Genomic DNA, 18,289 nt, shown 5'->3' on the forward strand with positions numbered 1-18,289 from the left:
TTTCCCCACTGGGAATATCCCCCTCTTCTGAGGATTCTCCTGACTTGTCTGGTGATCCTCCACGGAAGAGGACTTGTAAGAGGAACCACGTAGACTCCCCCAAGTCTATCACTTCGGATACTGACTTAGATGAGTCAGAGGGATCCCCAAGATCCCCCTCTGAGGATGTCTCCTTCTCAGACATCCTAGAACTCCTTAGACAGAGGGGAAACTGGCCCACCAACAATCCCTCTGAGGATGAGTCAGTATACCTGGAGGCGTTTGGATCTCGGCCCTCCACCTCCTGGGTGTCTCCGCCTTTCGACCCCCTTATGCAGGTTATTGCTCGAAAGGCGTGGACTGCTCCTGACTCTGTAGAGCCTGTCCCTAGGAGGCCTTCTAAATTTATTACTGCCCGTCGGACAAGCAATTCCTTACAAAGGTGTCCCCGCTGATGCCATGGTGGTGGCGGCTGCCACCAAGAAGGAACTTGCAGATCCTTCCGTACCTGTCCATCCTCCTAATAAGGACTCTAGGACCATGGATAGATATGGTAAGCGGATGTTTTCTTCAGCGACCTTTGCTATGTTCGCTGAACTATCTTTGTCACTTCACCAGACTCCAAAGGGATATCCTTAAGGAGCTAGGTGAAGTTGTGCAGGATCCTACAGCTGAGGGGGCTCAGGAAAAAATTGCTTCGCAGCTAGGAACCCTTAACTCCATTGCAAACTCCTCCATGCGGCTTATATCATATGCTGCTGATGGAGCGAGTAGGGCCGCAGGTACAGGTGTGGCTCTTAGACGCCAAGCCTGGATGCGACTATGTAATTTTGCAGATCCCTTTAAGGCGTCCTTCACAAACTCTCCCTTTGATGTGTCAGCTCTGTTTGGCCCTCAAGTGAAGGAAACGTTGACCAGGTGTGAGCAGGACGGCAAAACTCTGTCTGCCGTAGGAGTCCGTTTTTCCACCCCTTCTATACCTTATCCCAAAGGACAGAAGGGTGGCAAAATGTGGTTCCGCAAATCCCAAGGAGTCACGCCGGATTCACGTGGTCAGTTTACCCCTAGAGGCAGAGGGGGTAACAACAACAGACGCTGCTCTAGAGGCAGAGGGGGTCCACAAAACCAGGGAAACAGAGAGTCTTTCTCTGACAAGCCCTTTCAGCATCCCTGAGATGTTGCCCGGCTGTCCCTCCTTGGAGGCAGTCGGGGGAAGACTATCACTGTACCCAGAAGCCTGGCGTTCTCTCACTCAAGACAGATGGGTACAGTCGATCATATCCGAAGGTTACAAAATTCCTTTCGAGGAAAGTCCTTTCTATCCCTCAAATTCCCTTCCAGACGTACCACCCGGTCTAAGGGAAATTGCAGAGTTGGAAGTCTCAAAACTACTGCAAAAAAGAGCCATTCAGCCAGTTACAACAGACCATTCAGAGCCCGGAATCTACTCAAGGTTCTTTTGGTCCCCAAAAGACGGGAGACTGGAGACCAATATTGGATCTCAGCAGACTCAACAAGTCTGTGAGGAAGACAAGATTCCGAATGGTCACTCTTCAGTCGATTCTGCCCTTCTTGCAGAAGGACAACTGGATGTGCTCAATAGATCTTCAGGATGCGTACTATCACATAAAAATTCACAGACACTCCAGGAGATTTCTCCGCTTTCAGCTGGGGTCCAGTCATTTCCAGTTCAGAGCCCTGCCCTTTGGTCTCACCACAGCCCCCAGAGTGTTCACCAAATGCATGGCAGTGATCACGGCTCACCTGAGACATCAAGGATTCCAGGTGTTTCCGTATCTCGACGACTGGCTCCTGTCAGCCACCACCAGGCATCAGCTTGTTCAAGCCAGGGATTACACAATAAATCTTTGTTCTCATTTGGGCATCTCGATCAACTTCGAAAAGTCATCCTTATTGCCCTGCCAGTCTATTACTTTCATAGGCGCAAACTTAAACACTGTTCGGATGTCAGCTATCCTTACAGACCAAAGAGTTTCAGACATTCAAAGTCATGTCAGGATCATTCTAGCCAACAAGAAGGTACAGGCCAGAATGGTTCTAAAAGTATTAGGTCTCATGGCTGCGGCCATTACTCTTCTTCCCTGGCTCGCTTCTACATGCGCCTTCTTCAGTGGATGTTGTTCACTCAGTGGTCTTACCAACAACTTCCAATGCGTCACCAAATTCTGGTGACACAGATTTGCAAAAATCATCTTGCTTGGTGGATCAATTCTCCCCAGATTCACCAAGGCAGACACTTTGTACCCCCATCCCGGTAGCCACTGTCACCACGGATGCCTCCCTGATCGGGTGGGGGCATTATCAGGGCAGGATGGTTCATGGGGCGTGGCAACCGTTCGCGTACCACCTGCACATAAATGTCCTAGAGATGAGAGGAGTGCTTTTAACGTTGCAAGCCCTCAACGCCTCTCTTCCTGTAGGACGATTGCAGTCCACACAGACAACATGTCTGTAGTTTGGTATATCAACAAACAGGGCGGAACCAAGTCCTACCCCTTGTGTCGAGAAGCTCAGACTGTGGCAATGGGCGATCTCCTCTCTTCGGTTTCTGGTAGCAACGCACATCCCTGGGAAAACCAACATTTTAGCGGACAGATTGAGCAGAGCTATTCTCATGCCTCACGAGTGGTCTCTCAAGCAATCTATAGTGGAGGAGATTTTTCTGGAATGGGGTCGCCCATGTTGCGATCTTTTGCTACTCCCCAAAACAGCAAATGCCCAGACTTCTTCTCTCTCTTCCTCTGTCAGGCCATCCCCAGAGACGCTCTGACGCAGGGTTGGCCACAGGGACTTCTTTATGCCTTCCTCCTTTCCTCTAATCCCTCAGGTTATCCAGAAAGCTACCGTTTGAGAGCCAAAATGATTCTCATTGCTCCTTATTGGCCTCGACAAATTTGGTTTCCGTTCCTCCATCGTCACCTTTTGGTGCAGCCATGGCATCTGGACCCAGTGCCAAATCTTCTGGTTCACCAATCCGGTCAGCTGCACCGGTCTATCCCTTCTCTCAACCTCTCAGCATGGTTGCTCCACTTCCTTCCTTAGCCAGGCTTCCTTTGATCTCTAACCCTGTTAGAGACATCATAGTAGCTTCTTTAAAATCCTCTACCAGGAGGATTTATACAAGCAAATGGAAACGTTTCTCTTATTGGGCTAAAGCCCAGAATATCGATCCCTTCACTGCCCCAGTTCAGGCAGTTTTGGACTTCTTAGCGGAGATTTTTCAGGCAGGCTCCTCTTCTTCCACAGTTAGAGTTCAACTGGCTGCTATCTCGAACTTTCATGTCGGGATCGCAGATCACAATATCATGTCCCATAGGCTATGTAAAGCCTTCTTGAAAGGAATTTTCCTGCTAAAGCCTCCAATCAGGAATCCTCCTCCTCAATGGGATCTAAATTTAGTGCTGACATCCTTGATTCTTCCCCTTCGAGCCAGCTGTTTCTTGCTCCCTAAAATTTCTTTCTTGGAAAACATTATTCCTAGTAGCTATTACATCGCCAGGAGGGTGTCTGAACTTCAAGCTCTTCGGTTCGACCCCTATTTGGTCTTTCACAAGGTCAGAGTATCATTGGGAACCAATCTGATCTTTTTGCCTAAGGTCGCCTCAAAGCTAATTTGAATCAATCCATTGAACTTCCTGTATTTTTCCAAACTATTCAAACAGATCGAACAAAATTACATTATCTTGATGTCCACCGCCAACTCAGATATTATTTGGACAGAACTAAACAATTTAGGAAATCCGATCAACTCTTTGTTTCCTATGCAGATAACAGAAAAGGCCTTCCTGTCTCTAAAGTGACTTTATCTAGATGGCTTTCTTCTGTCATCTCTGAAATTTATCTGCTCAGGGGAAAACAGCTGTGCTCAAAACCTAAAGCACATTCAACTAGGAGCTTAGCTACTTCTACAGCCTTTCAAGCTAGACTTCCTTTAGACACTGTTTGTGCAGCGGCCACTTGGGCCACTCCTCATACTTTTGTTTCCCATTACAAATTGGACTTGGCCTCCAGGGACAGAGCCAGTTTTGGCTCTACAGTCCTCAAGAGTCTGTTCCATTGAGCCACCCAGGATAGAGGTGCTAGGGACGCGGTCCCATCAAGCAAGAATGAAGGCGAGATTGACAACTTAACATTAAGAAGTCATGTACCTACCATAACGTTCCATGTTAGTTGTCTTCTCTCGCCTTCTTTCTTGTGACCCTCCCTCCTTCCCCCAGGCCTGGACAGACCTTTCTACAAGAGATTGTTATGCTGAAGACCATTCAGAACTGGTCCTTCTTTCATCCTGTAGGCTTTCTTTCTTTCTTCCTTTGGGAAGTATTTATGCTTGGTGCTATTGCCCTTTGTCATCAAACGAGATCTGGGTACTTACCGCCTTGCATCATGGGATATGGGGCTGCCTCGAGCTGGTAAAAGTGACTCTCGAGCATAGCAAGTGCCGAGTCGGAGCCGAGGATCGGCTCCGAACCCATCAAGCAAGAAAGAAGGCAAGAGAAGACAACTAACATGAAACGTTATGGTAGGTACATAACTTCTTATTATCCCCTTTGGGAAAAAACATGTACCCGTGAATTACCACATAGGTGGCAGTACACTAAACACCAAAAGTGTGATAAGAGACTTAGGGACACAGGTGGACAGTGGTCTCACCTTCGATAACCACATTGCCACAACAGTCAGAAAATCCTTCTATGTAGCACACCTCATCACTAAGGGCTTTTCATCCAGAAAAAAGGAGGTCATTGTCCCACTGTACTCATCCCTCATTAGATCCATTATAGAATACAACGGCCCATTTGGTATGTACCTCTCAAGACATCTGCAACAACTGGAAAGGTCACAGAAATACCTCACTAAAAGAATCACAGGCCTAATGCAGATGCCCTATGCTGACCATCTAAAAAAACTCCACCTTTACTCTTTCGCGTATCGTCTACTCAGAGGTGATCTCTGCTTAACATACAAGGCCATGTCAAACTCAGAGCTGTTGGACATGCTCCACTTTCCAGGGATCTAAACCTTGTCATCACAATGAACAAAACATGCTGGAGGGATAGGTTCCATTGACCCAGAGACACACCAGACTCCGGAATAGACAGTCCATACATGTCAAGCAGAGCGCCTCTTTGACCCTCTTCAAAAGGAACCTTGATGATTGGAGGAAATTCATCCCAGGGATCATGTCAGTCACCCTGCTAGACAGGGGTCCAGGGAAGTAAATACTGTGGAAAGAAATAGCCAGGGAATTGTTATGGCTAGGCTTGTATAGGCCCTAGGGCCGATAGCCTAGTACCAACCTATGCACCTATGAAGTTAATGATGTTCTACAGGCATTAAAATGTACTTAAAGTGCAATCAGTGCTTCTGCAAGAGTTGTCTTGATAGTTTTAGTTAGTGTTATATATATATATATATATATATATATATATATATATATATATATATATATATCTATACATGCCCGCTTGTCATCATCAGAATATTGAAGAAATAAAAGCTCAAATCTGTCAGAGTTCATAAATAGGAATGTTTCTGTTTGGTCTTTTTACCTCACATCTTTTAAAATATTTGGAAGAAAAAGAAAGTTCAGGGACAAGGATGTTACATACTATGAATTCTCATAGACAATTATGGGCTTATACTCATAGGACAAAAACATTTTAGTTCATATTGATATTCCATTGTCTAAGTAAACTTCATCAAGCTGGCTTTCTAAGTGCATTTTGCTATTATGACTGTACAAATAACCCCATTACAGGATAAAGTAGAATTCATTCATAATTCCAATAGCACATGATTGATGTTATTATTTGTGAAACATGGTTAAAGAGCAATGACTAGAAACTAGTTCTGTTAGGGTATAAATGTTTTTACTGTAACAGACTTTCTAATAAAAATCAGGTGGAGGTGTTATGATAGGGATTACAGATAGCTATGAGACCTGTGATTATTACATGTTCAATGATAATGCCAACATTATAGACTGTGTAACTGTGACAGTAAAGACATCCCTGGAACATATAAAATTTGTTGGAGTGTATAGACCACCAAAGTTAAGGGCAGATGACTTAGAGGAATTCATGCATTTCTTGCATGAAACACAGGAGGGAAGAATAATATTAGCTGGGGACATAAATTTACCAGAAACAGACTGGAATGATATTGATTATACAATGTTAGTAAGGAAATTATTCACAGCATATATGCAGTACCAACAATTGCTTCAAATTGTAAAAAAATCTACCAGGGTGTGACATTGTTTGTGCTCCCAAAGAAATTACTGTAGCTTCAAGTCAAGTTTTTTCACCATTGATGTGCAGTGATCATGAGGTTATAAATGTTAATTTGATGCTAGATAATTCTGCCAAACTGAAGTCTAGGCCAATGCACAGAATGTTAATTACAGATTATATGGAAGCAAAACAGTCACTATGTAAAACTAACTGGAGTGAGGTGTTCAGTGGAAAAACTGCAGATGGAATGTGGAAAGTTTTGAAAGAGAAATTGTTTGAGTGCAAAAAATGTTTAACATCTGGATCTAGGCATAACATCAGGCAGTTATATGTCCATAAGAACAAGATATCTGATTAAGGTGAGAGACAAAAAATATAAGAAATGGAAGAGAGGTCAAACTACAACTTTGAAAATTTAAATAAGCTGGACAAATAGAATAAGCATAGTGTGAAACAAGATCAAGAACATTTTGAAGAAAATTTATATAAAGATATTGAGCATAATAGGAAACCTTTTTATAGATACATAAGATGTGGAAGGAGTAAAGACACACAAATTGATAAACTGTGTGCAGATTCTAACATTTATTCTCAGACACAACAGATTATAGATATATTTACAAAATCTTATGTAAAACAGTTTGGCTCCACAAATGGGGTGGTAAGTTGTCCTAGTGACATCTAGGTAACCCCAGATACTGGAATCAAATTAGATTTTATTGAAAAAGAAGTATGCAAACTGAATCCAAACAAAGCACAGGGAGGAGACGGAATTAGTAACAATGACCTGAGAACAGTTCAGCAAGAACTTAGAGTACCATTATATCCATTATTTGCTAGGTCATATAAATATGTGGAGATTCCTCAAGATTGGAAAGACATGCGCTTATTAAATCTGTTTTTAAGGGAAGGGGGAATAAGACAAACCCATAGTCATACAGACCCTTAAGTCTACTTTCATGTTGTGAAAAAATAATGGAGAAGGTGATATTGGATAAGTTATTGTCAGAACTGGATAGGTTTGGACTTGAAACCATATATCAGCATGCATATGTTGAAAACAGATCTATTGCCACCTGTAACATGATGTTCTATAACAATATAATAAGCTATGAATGAAAAATTGTGCCGTGATGTCATTTATATAGACTTAACTTCAGCATTTGACAGGGCCATACACATAACACTGATCAATAAGTTAATACAACTAGGTATTGATGTACTCTTGATAAGATGGATAGCTGCATGCCTTACAAATAGGACAGGGCAAGTATCATACAACAACTGGACAGGCAAAATCCTTGATTACAGTCAGGGTGTCCACAGGGCTCTGTCCTCAACCCTTGCTTGTTTAGATTGTATCTTTCAGACCTAACTTTTTCAACTGAGGTGTTCTACAGTCTATACACAGATGACCTGAAATTGGGTAAACTGATCTGTAACTGTGTGTTACAGATAAGGCATGTCAACAAAATAACTTGACTAAATTGACCATTTGGGCACAGAAGAATAATATGCTGATAAATCAAAAACTAAGCATATGAGATTTGGTAGGCATAAACTGAAAGGTGAATACTTAATACAGCACACAGTGATTGAAACTGTATACTCATTTAAGGACCTGGGTATATGGGTAGATTCAGCTATGAGTTTTTCTAATCTTATCAGCCAATTGGTTAATGATTGTTATAGAACTTGTATAAAAAGATTTATAATGTCTAGGAAATCAAAAATAATGAAGTCATTGTTTGTTAGTTACATTAGACCCAAACTTGAGTATGGTATAACAATATGGAAACCCTATAGGAAAACAAGCATGATTAAACTGGAATGAGTACAGCAGAAATATACTAAGGATATCCATGGATGTGAAAATGTAAGTTATTATGAAAGACTAAAATATCCGAACTTGTACAGTGTCTCTTACAGATATCTAAGAGGAGATCTTATTCAGGTATATAGGGCATTTAGTGACTACCTCTGGGAATGTTTGGGGTTAACAAAAAGTACTAGCGAATCATTAGACAAATCTTGAGATTCTATAGGAATGAGAAGTGTACTAATTGGTTTTCTGACAGAGTAGCTACTGCATGGAACAGACTACCAAATTACATTAAAGCAAGTACTAGTTTAGATATTTTTAAGACCAGCCTGGATACTTATTACGGAAAAAAAGTGTTTTGATATATTGGCAAGCTAGAAGAGCATTAATGCCCATGCTTGAAATATTTGTATGTATGTATGTATGTAATAGTGTTGCTGCTTCTTGGTACTTTTTACATGAATCTATTATACAAACATTTATGAAGCTGTTCACACCTTTAGAAAGCTTTACAAGATGACTATATATTTTAAAACTATAGATCCAATGTTGTCTGTTTTCGTGTGATTAAACACATGGGTTGTCAGATCTGACTGGATCTGACCTTGGCACCAATTTTGAGGCATCTTCAGTTCTAGGGCTCTGACTCTTCCCCTACACATAATTCCCTGTACTGTACCCTAATACCTCAGATCTCATTTGCCACTTAGCTTGTATCCTTTTTGGATTCCAGCCTTTCCTCCTTCCCTACCAAAAGTTTTTATACTCTCTATTATCTTATTAGAAGTATGGCTATTAGTCTGTTCCTTTTTGATTGGACTTAGGTTTTCTTTAGATATAGAGGTAGTTGTGGTGTAGTGTTAGTAGTTTTAATATATATATATATATATATATATATATATATATATATATATAAGATTTAGCTGCAATAATGAATTTAACTGGTGCTGCGGTAGCATTGTCGCTTCACAGTAAGACGTCCTGTTCGATTCTCAGCTAGAGCGTCTTCTGTGTGGAGACATGCGTGAATGGGCATACCTTCGTTGAAGGTTGTGCATCACGGCTGGCAACTAGGCACGTAAAAATCTACTGTCAATCATTAGATCAGAGTTCCGCTGTGGCGACCCCTAACCAGGAAAGCCGAAAGACACAACAACAACAACAAGTTAGATATATTAGATATTAGTTTTCTTGGCTTAAGCTTTAACAGTGTTTATTGTTATTCTTCTAACTCTAAATTTTTTTTGTGTGGTGCTGTAGTGGTTAAGATTATGAACTTGAGTGTTGTAGCTTCAAAATGTCTGACTCACAAGGGTTTAAGAAGTGTTCTCAATGGAGGCACAAGCTGCCACCCCCAGACCCCCCCATTTGCTTTGTGTTTACTGTTTGGGTGCTGCTCATTTGGGTCAGATTGCCAGCCTTGTACTTCCTTCAGCACTAGAGCTCTGCCGACCAGAAGAGAGAAGTTTATTGTCTCAGGTCTACTCCCCCACAGATGTGGGCTTCAACTCCAGCAAGATCTTCTTCTGCCACTGTTTCTCCAACCAAAAGTTGGACAAGTCTAAGTCCAAGGAGAAACCTACGGAGAAAGATAAAGACAATGTAAAAGAAAAGGATGAGCCTGAAAAAATTGAGACATCTTTGTTGGAGGTATCCAGGAAATATTCTCCGGTTCTGATGGTACCGGTTGGACTGCACTGGATCTGAAATTACCTCAGGGGTCAGAACTGACAGCTCATTGACTCTGTTCCTTTTCTCTTCAGTCCTGGTTCTTGTCAAAACTGGTGAGACTGACGCCCCATTCCCCAGTTCTCCAAGAAAGGTACTCTAGACCACCTTCAGTGGCCTCTTCTTCAAGGTCATCCTGAAGCTTTAATGAGCAGGATGTCAACAGGATGATGAGGAAGTTTCTGAAGATGCAAATCCACCTTGTGGTAATCTTAGTATCGTCCACTGTGAACTTACAAAATATTGGTCCAACCTACTCTACTCTTATTTCTCTGGTACCGGTTTACCCTACACTGGAATCTGTCACTCTGAGTCCATCCTGCATGGAGGTGACTTTATTAGAGTTGATAGTCTTAGTTACTTTGACCCTGACAACATCCCTGTTTCTGTCAACACTGATGCATTCAGATTGAGGAGAGACTCAGAGCTGAAGCCTCAGTGCCAGGGTTAGAGGTATGGGTTGACACTGATGTCATTGGAGCTATCCCTACCTCTTGGAGCCTTGGCTGTTAACAGCTTGGATCCAAGATCAATTTTGGAGTTGAAACGCATTGGAGCCGAGAGATCTCCATTGTCCATGGATAGAGGTAGGTTCTTAGAGCTGACTGCAGCTTCAGCCAGTTCCACTCTAATCCCAGGAGGATTCTGCCTCTTCTTCCCATCTTCCTGTGAGACAGGGACTGTCAGAACCATAAGCATCTGAGATTCCATGCTATATTAACTCCCAGTCTGATTCTGAACCTTCTGATCTCCCACCAGAAACAGATCACAAGAAACAGACATGCAAATGGAAGCACATGGACTCATTTCCTGTCCTTCATGGAATACACCAATATGGATGAAGGTGAAGGGGCCCCCACTGCCCCTCAAAATACGTCACCTTTGGTGAGATCCATGAGTTGATGAAGTAGAGTGAAGAATGGTCTACCTAGGAACCTAGGAATCCTCACCTGATGAGGTAATGTTCTTGGAAGCTGTTGGTTCCAGCCGACCATCATCCTAGGTGGTACCACCCACTGACCCCCCTCATTGATCGTATGGATCAACAGGGATGGATGGATCTTGATGTGGTGGAACCCATAACCAAGAAAGCAGACAAGATATTACAGCTCCGAAAGACAGGAAACATTGGAAAAGAGGTTCCCCATTGGATGTTACAGTGGTAGTAGTGGCTATGAAAAAGGAATTATCTGAGGAAAGTTCCTCAGTTTATCCTCCTAACAGGGTATCTAGTGCATTGGACACATTTGGGAAATGGAATTATGCCTCCTTGACTATCACTCTCAGATCACTGAATTATTTGGCTCATGTTACTAGGTTCCAGAGAGATTTGACCAAGAAACTCTCCAAATCTCTCTTGAGTAACTTGCCCATGGATGTTCAGAAGGTGGTGGAATACCAGCTATCTAACCTACAGTTGATTTCCATTGTAGCCATGCAACTGCTTTTCAATGCAGCAGATGACATGGCCAGGGTGGCAGGCACCAGCATCACCATGTGCCATCAAGCCTCAATGTATCTTTGTGACTTGGTGAAAAGCTTTAAGAAGTCCTTCATAAATGCTCCCTGTGATGGGTTCACACTTTTGGACTCAAAGTTAAAGACACACTTACCAGGAGCCAGCAGGATGGCAATACACTCTGCAGTGGGAATCCATTTTTCCACTCCACAAAGATCCTGCAAAAATGTTTGAGATTATGTTGCATATTTGTTTGCATAAAATAATTTTTATGCATTATATTATTTATTTATTTTTATTTTGGTCTGCCATTTAGTGCACAGGTTTAAGGCTATGTACTGTTTGATTTCTTCAGCCTCCATTTGTGTATTACATGACTCTGAGCAAGTCATTTAACCAGATATTTTTTCTCGCACTGTGGCAGAACTGAGGTTATGTAGATCAGACTACTACCATAGTTAACAGACATTTTTTTTATTTGAATATTGTCAGAGTTAAACTTTATTGTATTCAGGGAAATAGTTTTCTGCAGTTTGGTATGCGACAATATGTTTTGAAGGTTTGGGAATTAATGTGTCAGTGTGGAATGTTTAAAAATCATGTGTATTTTATCTGGTTCAAGTTTATGAACATGTGAATTCTCAACAGTCTAACAATGGCTAATGGGACATTATTAGAGTTTACATGTTTTTGTTTTAAAATCAAAGCACTTTGTGGGGAGGTGTTTAGCTTTTTTATCAGTAATTATCTTTTGCAAGTACATTAAATGATGCAAATACAGGAAATTAAATTAAACAGCTTTTGTCAAAAATGTGTAAAATAAATGTTTCAGTAGTAATTGTAAATCCATTGCTGATTTTCAGATTACTTCAGGTGCCATCAAAAGTAGATTAAAAGAAGCTGAGGCAACCGAAGAAAAAATAAATGCTGCTCGTGAAAAATATCGTCCAGTAGCTACTCAAGGATCAGTTATGTATTTTGTAGTTGCAAGCTTGTCAGAGATGGATCCCATGTACCAGTATTCTCTGAAGTACTTCAAACAGGTTTGGACTTTTTTATATATATATATATATATATATATATATATATATATACATATATATATTACAATTCTTAAGACATTGAATATAAGAATCTGAACGTCTGCGGTATCTAAAGTATGGCACTGCTTAAAGTATACAATGTAGAAGGATTTTAAAATACTGAAGGCAACCAAGTAAAATATTTGAACAGGACTGAACTTTTCAGTTTTTATTGGCAATTTATCCAATATTTATGGTATGTACACTGCTGAATATATATATATATATATATATATATATATATATATATATATATATATGTGTGTGTGTGTGTGTGTATTGTACTTCACGATTTATCATAAACAAAATTGGGTAGTAAGTATTGTTAATAAATCACAAAAACTGAAAAATGAACTGCAAATCTATTAACCAAAACAAAAAATGGCGAACACCAGTATACGAACCAATGGAGCACTCTTTATTAATATGAACAGCAGCAGCAGTTAAGCACTTTCATCCCAATCGGGACCTCTTCAGAACTGCTATACAGTATACACCAACAATTTCACAAATCACATGACCAATTAATTAATCAACTTAAAAAACATTGATTCATTGTCAAATAAAACATAATTGCAATGAATAAAAAATAAATAATATAATATTTTTATAAAACATTCCAAATTTGTAAGCTTAAGCACAGAGTTAATGGAGCAGGCTTCATTTAAACCTGGGGCAATCTGCACATTCAAACTAAGTTGCCACATTAATTCCCTCATTAACAAATGTTCTTCAGTTATTCTACCCCTAGCATCTTTTTTCACTTGTTCCAAAACTCTTTATCTAAAATAATGTGTGGGGTGGTCCTTAATATGCCTCTATAATGCACTGGTAACCCTGCAATAATGTGGCAACTTAGTTTGAATGCGCAGGTTTCCCCAGGTTTAAATGAAGCCTACTCCATTAACTCTGTGCTTAAGCTTAAAATGTTAAATAATGTGGTGTTTTGTTTATAAAAATATATTATTTATTTGTTATTTTTTTATTCATTGTTGTTATGTTTTATTTGACAATGAATCAATGGTTGTTTTAAGTTGATTAATTATTTGATGATGTGATTTTAGCATCACTATTTTAGTGTGAAATTGTTAGTGTATAGCATTTCTGAAGAAGTCTCAATTGGGATAAAAGCCCTTAACTGCTGGTGCTGTTCATATTAATAAAGAGTGCTCCATTGGTTAGTACACTGGAGTTCGCATTTTTTGTTTTGGTTACAAGTATTGTTAATATCACAAGTAACTAACTAGCAAGTAAATAGAAAATGTATTTCCATACATGTTGAGTTTCACATACCCTTTCCAGATAGGAATTCATCAAATCACAAAGTAAACACAGAATGAAACTTATAGGATCTACTACTTCAAAAATACTTTGGACCTAGTAAAATGAAGAAATAACCTGGGTAACATACATTCTAGTTTAGCTACTTTGCAACTACAGTATTGGTCTACTTTATGAGGCGAAAGGGAACCTAGAGATATTCCTGTTAGGCTATGCAGTTTAGTACTCAGAGAAAATTAATGTCATTTTATACTAGTCAAGATGGTAGCAAGCTAATAATTTTAATAGCTGGGAATGCTGAAATTCTTTGTGAGGCATGTCATTTAACTGAATATTGTGAACATGAAATATTGTGTCACGGTGCAAGGGAAGTAAAACTTACCTGTCTTGGTCCTTGTTTTACATTATCTCATTTTTGGACTAAATAAAAGCAGAAGAGCCCATTAAAATGTGTTCATTTTAATCAGTGTCTGAGGTGATGGTAATGATTTAGTAGTATTGGCTAGTCAGCCACAGTGATGCCCTATATGCCAACCAACCTCAGATGAGATGACAGTTTCCTTATTCTCATTAGAGTGAGAATGCTGTTTGGCAGGACCGGACTTCATGTTCACATTCTTTTTCCTGTACTGTCTTCCAGCTTAACCATTTAGTCCTGGCTTGCGCTCGCTCTCTCTCTCTCTCTCTCTCTCTCTCTCTCTCTCAAAGCTCAAAATATTGAAAAAAAAAACACAGTACAGCAACACAACTATATTGCAGCAGAACTACATACAGAAACATATTACTCTTCTGCAAGTAAAGGCAGGGGATCTGTGCCCCCCACATTCCCTGCTACTTAAATATATTAACTCTGAGATTGCACTTCACTACACTAAAGTGCAATCTTGAAGTTGCTATATTTAAGTAGCAGGGGGTGTGGTGTTGCAGGGGACTTGGCCCCTGCTTATACTTGGAGAAGAGTAATATGGTTTGTGTTTTATTTGTTTCAGTATGTACTTGTGCTGGAATAATAATAAGTGTTGGTATCCTGTGTATTTTCAGTATTTTGAGTTTTTAGTATTTTGAGTTTTCAGTATTTTGAACTTTAGAGATTTTGGTCTCAGTATTTTGAGTTTAGGTATTTTGAAAGCCAGTATTTTGAAGTGGACCCATATATATATATATATATATATATATATATATATATATATATATATATATATGTGTGTGTGTGTGTGTGTGTGTGTGTGTGTGTGTGTCTTTGTTTGTGTGTGCACGCGCGTAGGGTTTACTAGTACCTTCTCTTACAAAAAAAAAAAAATCTTATCAGTCCATCCAGTAAACATTGTAGTTTGTTACTCAACCATTGTTGTTTATTTATTTATTTGTCTTTTGTTAACCATGTTATTCCACTGGGCTGGTGACCCATTTTCAGTGGAGACCTGAGGAGAAACGCTCCACAACAAAAAGTAACAATAACAATAACAGAGTTTACATAACAAGTAATGTGAATTTGTTTACATAGCTACATGCATTCATGCTGTGAATGAATATAGGTGCAAATCAAATATACAACCATGTGATAGTGGAGAAGAAAATTAACAATGCATAATATTCAGCATAAACAAAACCTAGAAAGTAGAAGAGGCACACTCTGTACTGAAAATTATGACAGTTTCTTTATTCTCATTAGAGTGAGAACTGAAAATGCAACAGATTTAGTGCTGACCACTGAGGTCATAGTCAGTGGCATCCATTTCGAGAGGACTCAGGGCATTTGTTATCAACATCAAAAAGTTGTATCTGGTAAAACCATACAGACATGCCCTTAATTTAGCAGTTCTGTTGTTGCTTAAGCTGGAGTGTGAGTTATTGGCAGCAATAAAAAAAAGCAGAGAAAAAGAGCAATTATGTTTCGTAGAGATTATAGCAGTGCGTATGTGTGGGACTTAGTGATAAGATAACACTGGCCGAAGCCAAACACTAATTCTAAATAGCATTAAAATATTAAATGGTAATTTTTCAGTGTATTAAAGTGTTGAGTTGTTCAAGGTAGACATGATATTAAGTTGTTAGCTCTGTGGTATTCATCTGACTTGTTATTTTCACTTTCCACTTGGATAGCAGTCAAAGGCTGAGGCAAGGCCTAATCTTGATAGGCTGCAGATGTCTATTGTTCAGGCTACAAACTGGCCAAAAGATAAATCTGAGGAGGAGAGAAGGCATGCTCAAGGGTAAAAGAAGGAGACACTAATCCATTTTGGCCTCTTTTCTTATTTTCTCTTCCCTTTCTCCCATGTTCAGTATTTTGTGTCAGCCTTTAGAAAAGCTTTGACTGGCAGCCTGTCATAAATAGAGTTACGACTGCTGAATCCTACACAAATGCACTTTATAAGCACTTACACGAGTGCATGGATTGTGCTATCCCTAACAGAACCAAGATGCTATCCTCCAGAAAAAGTTAGCCAATCTGGTGATCCCCTGCCATAAACAAACTCTACAACAGAAGAAATAAACTGTTACAAAAAAGAATAAAATCCCATGATTTGAAGAACTCCCTGGTCAGCCTCAGTAAGAAGCTGAGATCCTTCATAAAATCTTCCAAAGCTAGTTATGAAAACAAAACCGCCACTGATTCTAAAGACAACCACAAAGCATTCTATAGCTATGTCAAGAATCTCAATGGCAACACTCAGATCTGCTCTGAGTTACAGCATAATGGCACTAAATAAACAGAACCAACTGATATTGCCAACATCCTGGCAGATAGGTTCAGTGCTAACTTTACCCCCCTCTCACCCCCTAAAGGGCCCATCTCTATACCAGAAGAATGCAAAGTTCCTGTAATCACAGCTGCACAGGTAAAAACCACACTCTCCAAAGCCAAGAACACAGCATCCATGGGATCTGACAACATCCCAGGCTGCATTCTACATGAACTACAGAATGAACTGGTACCCCACCTAAGCACCATGTTCAATCATAGCCTCACCTCAGGTTTTGTGCCCACTGAATGGCGCACAGTGATGGTTATCCCACTCCACGAAGGGGGAGCCACCATGTACACTGGGAACTACTGCCCCATTAGTCTAACGAGAGTAGTCTGCAATGCCATGGAATGTATCCTCACGGAACTTATAAACAAAGACATTGGTAATCTCCAAACTCTGGACCCCACCCAGTTCAAGTTTGTAAAAGGCAGATCATGTCTCCTAAACCTGATAGACTTCTTTGAAGCAGTCACAAAGCTGTAGACCAGGGTAAGGTGGTTCACACAGCCTATCTAGATCTCAAGTCTTTTGACACCATCCCCCACTCTGGAATTATAGATAAACACACTAGACTAGGTATAAATCCCTGTGTCACAAGATGGGTTGCCAACTGGCTCACTGACAGAACCCACACTGTGAAAGTAGCAGACTCCAAATCCGACTTCAGACCAGTGACAAGTGGAGTACCACAGGGTTCAGTCCTGGGCCCTCTCCTGTTTGGTATCTACATTTCTGAAGTACAGGGTATTACAGAAGGTCTTTGGCTAACAAAGTACGCAGATGACTGCAAACTAGTAGCCATAATCAAAAATCCTAATGATGCGGACATCCTACAAAAGGGCCTCACTGAGACAGATGCCTGGTGTGAAAGCCATGGCCTCAAGCTCAATGCCAAAAAGTGCATTGTCATCTCCTTTGGTAAAAACTCTGTACCCATGAGCTACCACATAGGTGGTAGTCTACTTAACACTGAAAGTATGATAATAGACCTTGGGACACAGGTGGACAGTAGTCTCTCCTTTGATAATCACATTGCCACATTAGTCAGGAAATCCTTCTACGTGGCACACCTCATCACAAAAGGTTTCTCATCCAGGAAAAAAGATGTCATTGTTCCCCTCTACTCGTCACTCATTAGATCCATTATAGAGTACAATGCCCCTTTTGGTATGTACCTCACAAGACATCTACAACAACTGGAAAGGCAGCAGAAATACCTCATACAGAGGATTGCCGGCCTCAAACAGATGCCCTACGCAAACCATCTCAAAAAACTCCAGCTTTACTCAGTCGCATATCGCCTACTTAGAGGCCATCTCTGCCTAACATACAAAGCCATACATAGAAATCCCAATCCCTCCGTGCTATATGCTCTAGGGACCTAAATCTTGTCGTCACAATAAACAGAACATGCTGAAGGGATAAATTCCTGTCCCAGAGACTTCCCATAATCTGGAACAAACTACCTATCTATATCAAACAAAGCTCCTCATTAGCACTCTTTAAGAAAAATCTTGATGATTGGATGGGAAATAGGAAATTCACCCTGGGGATCACCTCTGTGGCTCTGCTCGACAGGGGCACAGGAAAATAATTTTCTTGGATGGCGAAACCCAAGGTACCTTTTTGGCTAGGCTTATATAGGCCCTAGGGCCAATAGCTTATTTCCTACCTATGAATCTATGAACTTATAGATCAATCATCACCTAAAGGCACTTAGCCTGTAGACATAACAACCCAGAAAATATCCCAAGTGGGCTTATCAGTGCTTCTTTAGACCTTGCAAGTTCATTGATGCAACAGTAAAGGATATTAAAGATTTCTAGTGATTGTGATTCAATTCAAGCTCCCTATAGGCTGCAGTATTTTTTGTCAGTTAGCATAGAGGACTAAAACTTTGACTTCTTTGCCAAGGGTATAGGTTTGAATCTCTC

At 40.3% G+C, this 18,289-nt stretch overlaps 1 protein-coding gene across 1 annotated transcript in view; it reads left to right on the plus strand.

The window, feature by feature from the left end:
* The window catches only part of DNAH6 (dynein axonemal heavy chain 6), a 5,071,261-nt gene that overhangs the window by 4,088,675 nt on the left and 964,297 nt on the right, over nt 1-18,289 (plus strand). Inside the window, exon 61 of the mRNA XM_044059309.1 lies at nt 12,106-12,285. Within this exon, the coding sequence (XP_043915244.1) occupies nt 12,106-12,285 (180 nt within the window). The remainder of the gene's footprint in view (nt 1-12,105; nt 12,286-18,289) is intronic.

Source organism: Protopterus annectens, chromosome 17.part0 (assembly GCF_019279795.1).
Source record: "Protopterus annectens isolate FY-2018-M chromosome 17.part0, PAN1.0, whole genome shotgun sequence".
Taxonomy (NCBI): domain Eukaryota; kingdom Metazoa; phylum Chordata; order Ceratodontiformes; family Protopteridae; genus Protopterus; species Protopterus annectens.